The 14,582-nt window shown below is 39.1% G+C and overlaps 1 protein-coding gene across 3 annotated transcripts; it reads right to left on the bottom strand.

Annotated features, from left to right (window-relative positions):
- Window positions 1-205: 205 nt before the first annotated feature.
- On the bottom strand, window positions 206-10,999 carry LOC117731786 (putative cation exchanger C521.04c). Of its 3 annotated transcripts, XM_034534157.1 has the most exons (21): window positions 10,820-10,999; window positions 8,754-8,912; window positions 8,561-8,667; window positions 8,370-8,478; window positions 7,649-7,765; window positions 7,506-7,567; window positions 5,181-5,333; window positions 4,911-5,102; window positions 4,710-4,809; window positions 4,459-4,600; window positions 4,151-4,334; window positions 3,811-3,910; window positions 2,968-3,095; window positions 2,842-2,873; window positions 2,316-2,428; window positions 1,809-1,954; window positions 1,634-1,728; window positions 1,483-1,561; window positions 1,283-1,391; window positions 755-856; window positions 206-677 (listed from the first exon to the last, which is right to left on the bottom strand). In XM_034534157.1, the coding sequence occupies exons 1-20, from the start codon at window positions 10,887-10,889 to the stop codon at window positions 783-785; spliced, it is 2,271 nt and encodes a 756-aa protein (XP_034390048.1). In that variant the 5' UTR covers window positions 10,890-10,999; the 3' UTR covers window positions 206-677; window positions 755-782. The 3 variants fall into 3 exon arrangements, with proteins under 3 accessions (XP_034390048.1, XP_034390047.1, XP_034390049.1); XM_034534156.1 differs by having other exon boundaries at window positions 206-856; XM_034534158.1 differs by having other exon boundaries at window positions 206-856; window positions 5,181-5,230; window positions 7,645-7,765.
- Between the last annotated feature and the right edge of the window lie 3,583 nt (window positions 11,000-14,582).

Consider the following 14,582-nt stretch of genomic DNA (forward strand, 5'->3'; position numbering starts at 1 on the left):
CCACCTGTTACTTTCTCTTATGTTTGACATTATGGCCTTATTTATCTTATGAAGCAACAGCTTTACGTGCTCAGACCTTGCTTAAGATTGAGATGTTGATATTTGCATCATTTGTGATAATGAAAGTTAAATGATCTCTTGCATGCTATGGTGTGCATGTCACTTTACACACACTCGGGAGAAAAGCTCAATGTCTCAAAAGCAATTTTGGCTGTAATGTACATTATATTTTTTATTTCCTGTCTGTACAAACAATAAAAACACAGGCAGTCAGTTTTTAAAACCGTTTTGACATCTAGTTATTATTCTTGCTTAGCACAGCCAGGCCATCGTTTCCAAACAGTGTTTAATCTAAAATGTCACATTATTATCTTCAACAGACATGTACATTTAACATGTTTAGTTAAAAAGTATACAACATATTACAACAATACCCTAAACAAAATATTATCAGTGCAGATACTTTACGTTATATTTGCATTGTAAAGATACTTTTTTTCCTTCTTTCACCAGTTTACAAAGAAATGAGTCTGAGGACAAAGTTAAATTTGTTAGCTTACAAACTACATTTTACAGTAGAAAGTCATGCAACAAATACCTACCTGATAATTTAGGAAACGGCATGAGAAATAAAATACTTAATAAAAAGCTCATGTCAGGATCATTCAGTCATAATCCTGTCAGGAAAAGGGTTTATCAACAGAGTGTTGTTTTTGCATGTTCAGAGTCCTCCGGGCTTAAAAAGAAAGCGTACCTTGGGCTGAACAGTTTGAGCCACCCAGTCAGCAGCCTGGTGGAGATGGAGCAAAGTAATACAGAGCCAGCAGAATAAGGTAGACGACCACCAGAGCTGTACCTGGGGGGGGGGGTAAGATTACATTTGATCAGACCACCATACTGGATTTGCTTGCAGCCATTCTTAAACAAAAACTATACTGGAAATATATGCTAATATTTATAGTTTGTAATGCGGCATCTTTGATAACAGCTTGCAGTGTGTTTAACTGAGCTGGTTTCTTCAGGGGCGAGTGGTGAGTTCAATTTAGATTCTTTCATCACCGCTTGTTTTTTTAGTTTTTTTTTAAGGAAGTGTGTTTAAGGCCTTACAGACCATTTGGTTTCTAGATTTAGGGATAGCAACAGGGGTGGTTGAAGACACACCTTATGGAGAGTTGCACATTTCTAGTTTGAATATTACTTCATTTTGATTAATTTAACTTCATGTTTTCCCAATGACAGATGGTCCATCTCTGTAAAAAAACTTAAAACACACTAAACTTACCCTGAAAGTAATCAGACTTGCCGTCCATGAATATGTAGTTGACAAGAATCACACTGAATATGCTGGCCCACAGGTGTATGTCACTGAATAACAGCACAAATCCCACATCCTGTCCAAATAGAGATGATTACAGAAACTATTAAACAGCAGGTATTTCTATGAATTAATCAATTATCAACTGTAGGGTGTTAGGGTCTTACATAGAAGGCATTAAAAAAGACGAGAATTGGAATCTGCAGCATGCAGACCTGAACAGCAATACAGCTTCCCACCTCCAAGCTGAAAAAAGACAAATTATTATGAATTTCACTTTTTAAATGAGTACCTACTTATTCACAAGACAGGATTTACCTAAGACTGATATTGTTTTGGAGAGCAAACTGAATCCCATTAACAATCTCTGGGATCTCCGGAACCATTGCAAGAACTGTCACCCCAATGAAATACTGGAGAAAGAGAGTCAAACGTTAGGACAGCAGGGAAAACGACCACATAAATACTGACTCGATAAGAGGTATGTCCTGACCTGAGAGATGTTGGGCTGGTTTAGTATTGGCTGGATGTGCTCGGTGACAAGATCAGCACAAGCAGATGTGAGCACAGTGGCCATGATGAGGATGAGCAGAGACCTCCACCGTGACCAGTGGACTACTGCGCCATGGTGGCCCATCACTGCACAGACAACCAAAGAGATTATATTAGCCTTTCACAACTGCTCACTGTCTTGTAGTGAGATAATGCCAGGTACAATTTTGTGTTAGCCATTGTATGGTTAGTTTGGATATTTTTGAAGTAGGGTTGTCTGAGGTATTCATCCTTTTTTCAGGAGCCCAAAATACATTTAGCTTCCGTCCTTGTCTATAGCAGTACATTCCTTAGCGTCAGTGCTGGTACTTCTGTCTATTTCTCCAAATCAGGGTTGTCCAAACCGCCGTCTACTGTAGTAATAGAGTGACTAAGTACCTAATACAACTCCACTTCAAACAAACCAAACTATCCCTTTAGCTGTGATTCATGAGAGGGAGACTCCTACCCTGTCCATCTCCAACATGGATGTCATAAATGTGGGAGTGCGTCTTCAGCGTAAATATCAGTCCAATGATGTAGGCAGCTGGCAAGAGGGTACATACTGTGTACACCAGTGGCCTGGCAACAAGATCACACAATTAATGAAAAGGGAAATAAAATAAATAGGGAAATTCAAAAGACTTTATGTTGGCTTTGTAGGTTTTAGCTTATTAGCCTCTGGTCTTTTTATACCTTTTACAGTATGTGCGCCAACAACTTACCACAGCATAGACTACTTTTAGATTGATTTATCTCCTTCCATACAGTTACTGTTTTGCATTTGTTTCACTAGAATGAAAATAAACTTGAAGAGAAATGTGTTGAAAAGTCATTGCATCAGCTCGAGTCAACTTCTGCTGCTGAAAATTAAACTAAAACAGATAATAGGCAAACCCGGACATTGTGGAAACGTCAACTCTTGACACTAAATGCAAGAAAAAATCATTTTATTAGTCAGTCTATATATGTATATATAATAAAAGACGTCTTACTCAACATGGTCGTGGAACAATGTACCGTTGTTCTGTTGGGGGAAAAAAAATTATATTATACATAACACAGTGCAAGTAATTCATATAATGTTTGTTATATTGTGCTTGTTACGAAGAGATGCTGACCAGATCGTAGTGGCAGTTGTGGCAGACAAACTGACTGCCGTTTGTGCCATTTACTCTAGTGGAGTTGGTGCAGGCGTCGCACACCAGATTTCCATAAGCTTTGGAGAACAACGTGGGGGCAAACACACCTGCCATTGACAATAAGCGGAATTAGCATTTGATTTCAGTTGTGACAGCGTACAGCTGGTTATGTTGCTGCTACTATCACCTGAGTCATTTGGAGTTGAATATGTATGAACTTGGTCATAATTGAAATCATTTACACATCTCTTCTTTATTGATTGCACGTGACTTTCTCTTCTCCAGACAATTACTTCTCTGATGGCCAAGTGTATAAAAAGGACAACTTAATTTACAAACTCTTCAACATTTGATGTATTACAGTTGAACTGTTTTTTTTTTCTTTGATAATTGTAATCTACTGAAGAATTGTCTGACACAATTAAGATAAATCTGTTAAATGTATTTCAGCTAACAGGTAATGCAACTTCTAAATGTAAAACGCATACAAACACAATGGAAACTGTCACATTTGTTGCCTGCAGGTGGAGCAAGAGTCAAAACTTAAGCAGCTACTACTTGTTTTGCTTTTAGGATAAAGAAAAAAACAAGTGTTTGTATCTGGAGGTCTAAACTGCGGCTTCTGCGGTTTTCCTGCTGGCGTTGTAGTATGTAACTGACTAAATGTGAAAAAAAATCAGTTTGTGAGTACCTCAAGAGCCAGTTTCATGACGTGGTTTGCATCTTAAAATGGTTTCTCATTTTTATAAAACAGTTCTGTCACTTTTTTTGTATCGTTATCAACACACGTGTGTGACTCTTCAAAAAATATTAAATACTTGCCCCCTACAGAGATGAAAAGCAATGCGGAGCTGACTCCTGTAGAGCGACTGTTGAATCTTTGCTCACTGTGCCTCAACCCCCCGATTATCATGCAGATTCCCTAAGAAAAAGACAAAGCAAAAAGCTACATTCATACTGCAGATGTAATATTTGCGTTCTGTATCTAAATGTGACTTTTGTCTCCATTCTAATGTAACTGATTGGGGAAGAAAAAGTCTTTAAAAGCAAAATGTATGTTATATGCAACAATCAATTTACAAATGAAAACAGCCTCTAATTTTAATTGTTTTTCACCGATGGTAAAAGCTGGACAATTAGATGTAAATGCAGGATGGCTCACAGGGATGAAGAGGATGCATCCGAGCAGCGTGCCGGTCAGTGCTGCTTTAACAACCTCCTGCAGACACGGGTTGGCGGCCTGGTGACCTCGGAGTAGGGCTGTGATGTAAAAGGTCAACTCTGTGATGGAGCCAAAGGTGGCGTTCACCACTGCACCCACTGCAAAGTTACTCTGGGCTGAGATACTGCAAGTGTCATAAACAATTGACAATTAATACCAGTAGCTGCTTTGTACAAAAATCTGCAACTCTTTTTACATTTTTGGTACACGTCAAATACATTTTATTATACTTTTTTTATACAACTCACCTGGCAATGCCCATACCAATATAATAAGACAGAGGTATGATGGAGCAGATTGCTATGGCGAACTTGACATTAGAGCTGGCATACTGATTTTCTCGGTCAATATATCCAATTACCAAGGCAACTATTACTAGAGGGAGGAGGTCTGAGATGGGGGTCAAAGATGATAACAGGTCTTCATTTGGCACACTGACACACACACACACACACACACACACACACACACACTTCATGTACACAGCCGTAAAGGATACTGACAGCGAACACATTGATCCCATCAAGAGTGTACTTGTAGTAATACCAGTTTGCAGCGTGGTAGCAGCACAGCAGTGCTCTGCTTTCATACACTTGAGGCTAAGGGTAAAGTGGTAAATAAAGAAGCCGGTTGCATTAAACCAAAGCTGAACAATATCTCTATGGTGCTGTAGTAGATTCATATAAAATCTCTCTCTTGCCTTCCTCTGTGAGCAGGTGGAGACAGAGACATCCTCAGGAGCCAAGAGAAGGATGACGCCGAGTGTCCGTGAGTTCATCTTAAAAACAGGGATAGTGAAGACCAGGATCCAGGAGAGGAAGCAGGCCAGGGAATGGATGACTACTAGAAGAGGATATCCCAGCAGCAGCCACGCGTAAGTCGAGAAACGATGCTGTGTAACAAGGAGAATGATTTCCATGTAGCAAAGAATTCTTTTCTAGATATGTTTTATCCATGGATTTTAGATTACCCAGTAAGGAGTACGCAGCGGTCGTCCTGGCAGCTCTGGGATTGGCACCTCTGTGGGTGAAGGCAACAGAACTGGTGAATTATCTTCCGTCCCGTCTACGTTACATTCACAGTCTGGTGCTTGTTCACAACATCTCCTCAATGTATTTCCAATCTGAAGAAACACAACCAGAGGAAAGTGTTGTTTCTGGAATCATTAGAGCATACACTTCTCAATCACATGATTGTGATTGAGAAGTGTATGCTCAATAGATAAAAAGCCTGCTGTAAGTAATGTCAAAGGTGATAAATAAAAATAAACATCTGTTAATTTCATAGGAATTTTTTTTTTGCCAAGCTGGAGGAAAGTTTATAGCACATTTTAGCAAAGCTTTACATAAAACATCAACTGCAATACAATAAAAACATTTAAGAGCCAAGATAACAGAAAATGTTATACAAATTATATAAATACATACATATATAAAATGAAAAAATAAAAGTTAGTGTAGTGAAGTAATAATTATTTGATTTAAAAGTAAATTAGGTAAATCAGAGCACATTGAAACACATCTTGAATTAAAATGCGTCTTTAGACTCAATTTAAAACAGAGATGGAGGGAGCACATCCGATTAGACGGCAAATGATTCTACAGCTGTGTAGCAGCAACTGCAATAAAAGTAAAAGGCAACAGCAAACAGAAACATGTCCAAACTTGATCTAAAAGAGGTGAGAGTTGCAATTTTCTGAAAGTTTGTTTCCAAAAATATGGTGTCTGATAACTGAACACTGCTTCTCCATGTCCTGCAGACTTGTCCCAGACGACCTGAAAGGTTGTGACGTTTCATAATCAGAAGATCATAAATGTATTATGGCCCTAAACCATTCAGTGCTTTATAAACCAACATTATCATTTTAAAATAAATTCTGGGGCCTAAAATTGTGAAATGTGTCGGATAGAAAGAGGCATTAACAAATGTAACTATGGCACGACACTTCTATTAGAAATCCATTAACTGCATTAGCAGAACGTGACTTTTGGCACAGCTTGTAGTAGTTGCCTGTGTTTTCTGAAGGGATCTATGTGTCCCCTGTCATATGTTTTGTCACAGTGTTCTCTAAACCTGTGCATGTTTAGTCAAAGGTGTAGTGCAAACTGCCAACTAAACCAAATCAGATAAGTCATGTGAATAGTGCCCTAGCAAAGTGTTTTGTGACAAATAAAGCTTGAGGCCATAAAAACCTTTGGAAAGGTTTTTGTGACCTAAATTGTCAATAAATGCTTTAATGTCAAACTGTCAATCGCTCCAGTGGCCTGATCAGACAGGACATTTACGCCTCTCGTCTCAACCATACAACTGATCTTGTGAAGTTGCCAAAAGGCTTATCCAATCATACCCCTGAATAATATTAAAACACATTACATAATACACCCCTGAAGCTTTTAAGTGGCTATTGAAAAGATGGGAAGCTGTAATTGGTGGTTATTTGGTCTCAGAGGAGGGGTTTTATAAAACATCAAGCCTAGTCACGTATACATGTGGCACCATAGACAGCTCAAGTTGTACACTTGGGTACTATCCAGGTCAAACTGAACCATGGCAAAGCAGTGGGGTGCCTTCTCTTTAGTGGTGATAGCACAGCTGGGGTGCTTATTTGGGATAGAGGTAGGAGCTCAGGGCTCAATATAGTCAAAGGTAGCTCCGTCACCACAGGTGCATTATTGGAACGTGAGTATCTAGTTTACACAAATCTTAGTCCCATTCTTGCAACAGGACAAATCTACACAATTTACTCAAGAGGCTATATAGTGGTATTATTTCACTGCTATACAGTATACTTTTTGGGCTAAAAGTAAAAAGGTATCTACATAACACCAAACACCTGCTCATGGTTCTGTCCTCTATCACAGAGACAACAATATGTCATCAGGTATGTTTCAGTGGGGATTCATCTGCTCCTTTTAAAGTAACAACTGAGTCACTGGTATTGATATCAAACCAACTCAGACATACATGTAAAACGTAAGTTATCAATACCTTTCTGTTCCAAATCTTAATCTTTTCTAGTCTATCTTGAAATGAATACTGAGAAGAATATTATTGTTAATTGTTTTATATGCTTTCAAAGTGTCAACTCTAACTTCGATGATGTATGTGCAACAGGCGAGTTGCAGCAAACTGTGTAGTGTTGCCGACTCGTGGTGTTGCTAAGCAAAACCTCTGCTTTCATGACCACAAGTCTGTGAGGGACTATGAGGAAACTACAGGATGTACTGCATCTTCCTAATTTCAGTTAGTATGAAAAGTAAAACTATCCAAATAATCAACTGAAACCAAACTGTACCTCGTGGATTGACTTGCCAAATGGCCACAGGAAGTAGCAGGATAACTTCCAGCAAAGTTTGCCTAAGGAGTGAGAGAAAAACTGAATATACTGTATGCAAAAATAAACATGAATCATTCATCTTTACTGGTTGGCTCACCTACCATACGGTACACCAGTGATAGTGATGAACATAAGTAGACCGATCAAGATATATGCCAGAGAGACCCACCAACCGAAGAGAAGCACATACGCTACGTTTCCGCATGTGATGAGATGACCTAACACCAAGACATACACAATTAGACATAAGTGAAAGGCTGACACGTTCTCCCACAGCCACAGTAACAATTTTGCTTTCATGTCATTTGTACTATAATGCTGGTTTATTGCAAGTTTGATGTTATTTTTGTGGGGTTGTCATAATTTATCTTGGTAGTAATAATATTGTACTGTTAACACAGTGACATGTTTAAAAAAAACAAGTTAAACGGGACACAAAACACTTAGTTAGATGATCAAAACAGGTTTTAAACAATTAAAAACAGGTTAGCAAAACTTATTTGGAAGAGAAAACTAAAATGTGAACAGTTAAATTATTAGTCAAACAATCCTTTGCAAACTTCCATCAACTGGTCTCAAATCAGACCCATCCCTCTTGCCTTAGTTGTGCACACAGTTTTTTGATAAATGGGGTATCATTTGTGATTTATGATTATTTGGGTCTACTGGCTTTCGGTTTCACCTCCACACAAAGCAGTTAGTCATGTGGCTGGACTGTTGGCATGTTTACATGCTCGTCTCAATCATTTCTCAAGTTACGATAAATCTGAATTATCCTCCAACACAAACTTAACACACTACTTAAAATACCATGACCTGTACCTGCATGTGGTTTAATGACGTTCAGTTCAGAGTAGAGCTCTTTCACAACCTCGGACCGGACTTCAAATGGACGCTCCGTCACATGACTCTTCCATTTTCTGAAACCAAACTGACACAGACACCAAATACTGAGTTCGAGGGACACGCCCTTCTGCCTGTTGTGCGGTCTCAAACCCCTTGAGACCACTTACCCTGTAGTTGTTGACCAGTTTATTGGCTTCCACTTCGTTCTCCGCTCTTATGGTTCTCTTGCTTTGGATCTCCTCCCAGCTATCATCACAGGCATGATGGTTTGGACCTAAATTGACACGCAACAAAAACATTTTTTAAAAACATATCAGTATTGTTGTTAAAAGAAATCTAAATAAGTAAGGCAGTACTCACATGCATGTTCAGGCATGCATTTTGTCGTGCACAATGCAGGACATATTGACTGATGTGAAGACGGAGTGCCTGTCGAATTAGGTTGTGGATCTCCGCACAGCTGGTCACGAATCTGTTCATGATCGTGACCGACCTGGGAGTCATGTTCCCACGGGAGATCTGCAACACCAAGCAAATAATTACACTCACAAAGTAAGTAGTCAAAATTCTGGTCAACATGATAATATAATCATCACAGGAAATGTGCAAAAGGTACAAAGACAGTATGTACTGTAACTATTGTTTACTGCTCAAAATCTCTGTATCATGAGAGTCACTTCTCATTAATTGTGGTCATAGAAAGAGTATAAAATCATATATTTAATTGTCAGGCAATTAAAAAAATCTGAAATATGTGTAAATGGATTTAAATTTTGGCAAAATTGTGCTGTGACTTTTGAGTATGTTGCTTAATCAGTCAGTCAACTGTTTATAAAATGAATTGCACAATGGCAGTTAATTGCTCATTGAAAGATCCAGACATGTTTTAAGACTTGCAAAGATATTCTGCTGTGATCAATAGTTTGTTAGTGATATTTATTTCCGTAATTACCTGGTTAAAATAAAGTCATAATATTACATTGGCTTCTTCTGCCTCATTGAAAAATCCATAATCTATAAAAATGTCGGCCTGTTGTCTACATCATGTCGGTGTTAACTTATTCCTGCTCATTCGTACACATGTTGAACTCCACCAAGAACACACTTTTAGTGGAGTGGGACTTAGGATACGATAAGATCTGATTTAAGACACTTAGGCCTCTCACACCCTAAACGAGAATCATACCCCTGAACCAACAAGCCTCATTTATAAGAAAGATAAGACTTGAGAAATCCTAGACTGCTATAATGAATCAAACAAGTCTTTGTCTGAGAAATACGTCCACATTTAGTGACTTGATGCCGACTATCTGCGCTGCACTTATATACACACATACATGATGTCTCAGGGGCAGAAATGTTATCTTTGAACTGATGACTACCTCAAACTGCCTGACAACAGCTGGATTTGTTCTGCAGGGAAACCAGAGGCATGACACCAATAAAGTGAAAGGGTAAAAATACCCTTCCATTGATTCAGACAGAAACTTGATAAATGAATAAGTGCTGACAAACCGCTGATATCATGAGACAAGAAAGCACAATATTCTTTACTTCTCCTTTTAGCTGCTCAAAACAGTGCCTTCACACACTTTTGAGTCTTGTTTTAGTTCCTCTTTCTGTTTTGGTATTTGCTTCCTGAAGCCCAAACAGTCATATAAAAAAGCAGTATTAGTGATCGTGTTGTTTGTAGGTTTTTAAATAATTACTCATAGTTGTGTGCATCAGTGTAGAAGAGGAACACGTTCAGGTTCACAATGAATTAATAGAGATACCTAAAAAAGTAGACAGTTAATCACTTTCTCGTAAAGGAAGAGGTTTATAGGTTTTGTAGCATTGATCATGAAATACATAACTTGTGTTTAGTATCACCTCAATAAAGTGAGGCATATATGAAATAAAATTCGTAAATGTGTTGTTCAATATATAATGAATTAACCCACCAAGGGTAATTCACATATACTCATAAAACCATTTTGATACTCATTTACGCAATTCATCACATTTACACCGATTCATGAGCTGCAGACTCAGTATGGACGACTACAGTTCTTCTCATAGCAGCAAACACCTAAATAGATCAAATGTCGGATTACGTTATTATGTGCACTTTTAATATTTGGAGACACAAACAGAGACGGTACAGGCGCGCGGAAACACGCAGCGTGTTCTCTCTCTCTCTCTCTCTCTCTCTCTCTCTCTCTCTCTCTCTCTCTCTCTCTCTCTCTCTCTCTCTCTCTCTCTCTCTCTCTCTCTCTCTCTCTCTCTCTCTCTCTGATAGAGAGATAGATGATAAGCGCAACAGACGATGTTGTCATATTTAAAATGGAGAATACATTCTCAGCGCTGTTAAGGAACCAGTCTGTTTGTTACAAATAAAGTGTTGTGTTCGTACCACAAGCTGAATAATAGCCTCAGCCGCTCACCTTGCGTCTGTTCCGCCGGCCTCCTTCTCCGGCTGCTCGTGTCCGAGCTGCGTGCGGCTGAGAGAGACATCTCCTTCGGTAAAACACCGAACCGTTAAGTCTTATAACACTTCGTTCTCGTCTCAGTCAACGTCCCCGTCACTGCGTTCATGTTAACTGATTGAGGATTAGACCGCTTGGAATTGTGGGAAATGTAGTTGTGTTCGTGAAATAGGGAAAACCCACCCTAAACTCAAAATGTAAATCACACTGTGCTGTAAAAAAGAAGAAGATGTATATAGATTACAGAAGTCTCCACCCGGCTGTTTTGTTCAGCACATATCACATATCAAACCCTCACGTTACTATTGGTGGCAACGTGGCGGTTTTGTGAATATGTTGACTGTAATTGTGGATAATGTGTCACGTTTGGGCAAAAAGGCTACAGGGGATGGACCAAAATGCAGATAGACATGGGGAACACAATGATAATAAACAGTTTTTTTAATAAACAAAACTTACAAAGTAGGGGAGTTAAAAAATGAGTAACTGAAAATCCAACAGTCAAACCAGAACAGAAGAAGACAACAGACAGGTCTATAAATACACAAGAAATTGATCAGACAACAAGACACATATGGGCAGACACGAGGGCAGCCAGAAAGTTAATTGGTGGAAGAAACACAAGGGAACCGAGTAAGGCAGATGAGACAAATACAAAACCTGTGATTACAGACAAAATTAGGGAAAACCACAAGGACATTAAGTCAAACAACCACAGGACACAGGGGGCAGGGAATATTAAAATACAAACAAACTAAATCAAAACCAAGATCTTGACATAATGGCACTTGTATGCACCTGGATTTCCGGTGAAAATTTATATTTGCATGAGCTGCAGTCTGGTCCCACACACCAGAGGTCAGTGGTTGTTACAAGGGCTGCTCACAAGTTGGTCTTGACACTTTGAAGCGGCAGAGTAGGTTATGACTTTAACTGATGCAGATTTGTCTTCAGGGATGGCCTCTGTTCTCCCTACTTGATTGTTGATGCTGCATTTTTGTAATGCGGCAGTCTACCTCCCTTTATCCAGAGAAGCGTTAGTGAAACAGAAGCTCAGAAGTTTTGTACCAAAATAGTCCTGGCTCCCCTTCCAAACTCATGTGAATGCTCGTACAATACTCATAAACCAGGGGAAAGTTCAGAAGTTAATTTTTTAGTAGATACAAACTATATATACATTACACAAGATTTACTAAGACTAGGATATCATATAAAGTAAAAGTTATTGTACCACCAAGTTGTTTATTTAAATTAGATATGTGTCATCAGGAATGTTGATGTTCGTAACCTGAAAGGTGTGGTAATAAAACATTGTAGGGCCAGCCTTAATGGTTTCAGTGCCATGATTGACCCAAAGTGCTATTTTGAGTTTGTCCGGGTACATGGTAATTTGAGAGACTAACCACTGAGTGACCTATAAGTTCCTGAGGGTAGTTTCTGATCAAAGTTTATTAGTTCAGATTGTGTCTTAGGCATTTCAGTTTTATCAAGAGAATTAGGTGGATGTCTGCAACACCAGTGAACTACAATAACAACAATTATTACTACTGAGCCTTTCCAAAGGTCACACCTGACCTACTTGATTTTCCCCATCACAAGTCGTGGCAATTATTTCATTTTCTTTTCAAATTTGAATTATTGCAATTGCCTCATACATTCAGGCACATTCATGAAATTTGACCGCTGCATTTAACCGATCCTAAGCATTTAGGAGCAGTGGGGAGTAACTGGGTTCCAGTTCCTCCTCAAGGACACTTGGAAATGGGGACAGGAGGAACCAGCACTCCACAACAGTGGCAAAATGTTTGTTTGAAAATTTCTGCCATCATTTTAGTACACTAGCCACAAAGTCCCAGCTCAACTTGCTGCTATTTAGGTCACCGCTGGCCAAGCCACTCTTTGCAAGCAGGACATTTGTCTTCAAGCCATTGCTGGTTAAGAAAAATAAATAAACAAAATCATGCTCGGGCCAGTGCGGCCAGTCATCGTAGCGCTTTGTTCATGTTTAACTCATTCATGGTATATCCTAATAACCTAACCTCAAAGTTCTGTCATGCTCATTGTTATGCCTCATCTCCTAGCAGCTCATGCCATCATCGATCATTCGCCACCAGCTCATTCCCGATTGGTAAGTAAACATTCTTTTGGAGGAGATTTTAAGCTGTGGTCTACTTCCTTTTGGAGATCTATCTCGTTGCTGATCGGGGCAGTCGGCCCTCAATTTCAAATCTCCCCGTAGAGTCCAAGCGCCAAAGACTCTGAGACTTCATCATTTCATATCATCTGTTAACAATAAACATGTATCCTTTCTTCATCTAACTGGTCTCTCCCTGATTGAAATGCTGCACACAGTTCAAAAACTTCAATTTGAGTCGGGCCTAGTGAAACACCTGTATCAACTGCTGGGCGTATCATCCTCAGTGTGATGGCATGATGGAGAGATGCTCCAGAACACTCATTGATCAGTTTATCAAGTCACTTCATCAAAAAACCTAGTGGGATGACTGCTTTAACCAAGTTGCTTTGTCTTGCAACACCAGCCTTCACTCTTCAACAGGTTCCACTCCATCCTACCTCATTCATGGTCATGAAGCCAGGATACCTGCCGACCTGCAATCATATTTACAGTTAACATGGGTAACACATTTAGAACAAAGTGACCAAATTAGAATAAATATATAAGTTTATCATAATTGCACTAAAGTCTAAACATCCCTTAGCATAAACAACATTGTGAGGGGCTCTATTGAACAAGGACATGGCCTCTCCTCCATCTTTCAACTGCAGGATATACTGTTTACTGGTCAGTCCATAGTTGGTTGAAGGGGAGAGAATACCTCTCTCCTCAGTGGGGCAGACGTAGTTGCTGCTGAGGACACCCCTCTAGCTGTAGTAGAATGGCACAGTTCAATTAACCTGTCCACTTGTGAGCAGGTGTGCTGCAGCAGCTCAGTCTTTTCAGAAGGATGGTTGCCTACTTATAACTGATAGGAAAGTCTGTCAAGATATTGGTTTTGATCTGGTTTGTTTCCGGTTTTATTTTAATATTCCCTGCCCCCTGTGCTTTGTGCCCTGTGGTTGTTTGACTTACTGTCCTTGTGGTTCTCCCTAATCTTTTCTGTAATCACAGGTTTTATTACCATAACCTAATAAATCTAGATTGCGTGCACTCATTGAAGAAATATAAAGTGGGCTAAAGAAGTGTCTTTAGTTCTTTTATCGAGGTGTTACTTAACCGAACTGGGAAACATCACCTTCACTTTGCCTTGTTGCTGTTATGGCTAGTTCCAGCTGTCACAATCTGCTTCCTAAAATGAAAATTGAAAAGCTACAAAACCCTTTGCTCAATACAAGGCACTCAGAGGCTTTTCTACATCCTTACATGGTCTGGTATAATGCTTGCTAATGGGTGCTAAAGTTGGCAAACTTCAGATAGATGTTAATAAGTAACAGACATTCCTGAATGTTTGCTGACTTTGACTCTTTTATATGAAACGTTCTTTAAGTTTAGAATAGTTTGAACTTATTGTAAAGAAACCTTTTTAATGAACACTTTTAAGACCATAACTCAAGTGAATAGGGATTGGTTTGTAATATCATTAGTTTAAATGTGGTTTGAGTGGATTGCATAGAGCGTATACTACTTTTCAAGAGGATTCGTAATTGATTTCAGCTTGGTTAATATTTTTTCCCAACACCTGATTTTAAAATTAACCTATTA

Source organism: Cyclopterus lumpus, chromosome 6 (genome assembly GCF_009769545.1).
Source record: "Cyclopterus lumpus isolate fCycLum1 chromosome 6, fCycLum1.pri, whole genome shotgun sequence".
NCBI lineage: Eukaryota > Metazoa > Chordata > Actinopteri > Perciformes > Cyclopteridae > Cyclopterus > Cyclopterus lumpus.